The sequence below is a fragment of the Laccaria bicolor genome, genomic scaffold, assembly GCF_000143565.1.
Source record: "Laccaria bicolor S238N-H82 LACBIscaffold_179 genomic scaffold, whole genome shotgun sequence".
NCBI classification, from domain to species: Eukaryota; Fungi; Basidiomycota; class Agaricomycetes; order Agaricales; family Hydnangiaceae; genus Laccaria; species Laccaria bicolor.
In genome coordinates, this window is record NW_001890038.1 from 1 (window position 1) to 1,788 (window position 1,788).

At 41.1% G+C, this 1,788-nt stretch overlaps 1 protein-coding gene across 1 annotated transcript; it reads right to left on the minus strand.

Moving 5' to 3' along the window:
* Window positions 1-157: 157 nt before the first annotated feature.
* Window positions 158-659, minus strand: LACBIDRAFT_335895 (uncharacterized protein; the record flags this gene model as incomplete). Its single annotated transcript, XM_001890806.1, has 2 exons — window positions 158-596; window positions 637-659. The coding sequence occupies 2 exons, from the start codon at window positions 657-659 to the stop codon at window positions 158-160; spliced, it is 462 nt and encodes a 153-aa protein (XP_001890841.1).
* Between the last annotated feature and the right edge of the window lie 1,129 nt (window positions 660-1,788).

Genomic DNA, 1,788 nt, shown 5'->3' on the forward strand with positions numbered 1-1,788 from the left:
CCTCAAAGAGGCCCTAATTTGCACCCTAATTTTCGGCAAATTTGCAGGCAGGGGTTTGGGGGCGCAGCCCCCGGGAGCCAAGGCAAATTTGCGCAAATTAGCCTCGCCAAACAGTGCAAATTAGCTAATTTGTGTGAATTAGGTATGTACACATTCTTCAATCCCACGTCGTCCATTCTCCCTCTTCAGGCGCTAGAATACCAGCGTCCACGCTATCCAAACTTGTCTTTGCCGTGTGGTCCTGGCCTGGATTGGTGGATGTTGTTTTAGAGCCATCTGACACGCTATCCGCCAAAACGCCGATGTAACGAGAGATGTCGAATTGGGTCTGGAGGTCAAAGTAGGCGTGTTGTGATCCAGATAAATCAGGCAAACCATCGTCTAGCCAGGCCATGGGATCGTTCTCTGGGTCAACGGTGTTGGTGCTGCTGGGTTTGTCGTCTTCAGCAATATCATCGTCCTCTCCTGGCTTCTTTCTAGACATCGGGGGATGCTTGATATCGGCCTGAATGTCGCGCCAGTTGATTGTAACTGGCTTTTTTGGCTTGTCCTGTTGGTTTGTGGGAATGTGAGCACTAGTGGCTACCACTTTATTTCTATAACCTAGACTTAAGCCTAGAGGGTCATTTCTATAACTTAGACATAAGCCTAGAGGCCATATCTATAATGCTTAGGATTTTTTGAAAGGCATTTCAAATGTAGGCCTGGGTATTTCATAGTGAATTTTCCATAGATACCCAGTGCATTTTCTGCGAAATTTCAAATGCAGCCCTGGATATTTCATTGCGATTTTTCAATAGATACCCTGGGTATTTCATTGGGAAATTTTCAAATGTCACCCTTGGTATTTCATTGCGATTTTTCAATGGATACCTGGCGCATTTCACTGCGAAATTTCAAATGTAGCCCTGGGCATTTCATTGCGATTTTTCAAATGATACCCTGGGTATTTCATTGCAAAATTTCAATGTAGCCCTGGGCATTTCATTGCGATTTTTCAATATGTATCCTTGGTATTTCATTGCAAAATTTCAATGGATACCTGGCGCATTTCATTGCGATTTTTCAATAGATACCCTGGGTATTTCATTGCGATTTTTCAAATGTATCCCTGGGTATTTCATTGCAAAATTTCAATGGATACCTGGACATTTCATTGCGATTTTTCAAATGTATCCCTGGGCATTTCATTGCGATTTTTCAAATGTAGCCCTGGGCATTTCATTGCGATTTTTCAAATGTATCCCTGGATATTTCATTGCAAAATTTCAATGGATACCTGGCGCATTTCATTGCGATTTTTCAATAGATACCCTGGGTATTTCATTGCGATTTTTCAATAGGTACCCTGGGCATTTCATTGCGATTTTTCAATAGATACCCTGGGTATTTCATTGCGATTTTTCAAATGTAGCCCTGGGCATTTCATTGCGATTTTTCAAATGTATCCCTGGATATTTCATTGCAAAATTTCAATGGATACCTGGTGCATTTCATTGCGATTTTTCAATAGATACCCTGGGCATTTCATTGCGATTTTTCAAATGTATCCCTGGGTATTTCATTGCAAAATTTCAATGGATACCTGGTGCATTTCATTGCGATTTTTCAAATATATCCCTGGGTATTTCATTGCGATTTTTCAATAGATACCCTGGGCATTTCATTGCGATTTTTCAATAGATACCCTGGGCATTTCATTGCGATTTTTCAAATGTATCCCTGGGTATTTCATTGCGATTTTTCAAATGTAGCCCTGGGCATTTCATTGCGATTTTTCAATAGATA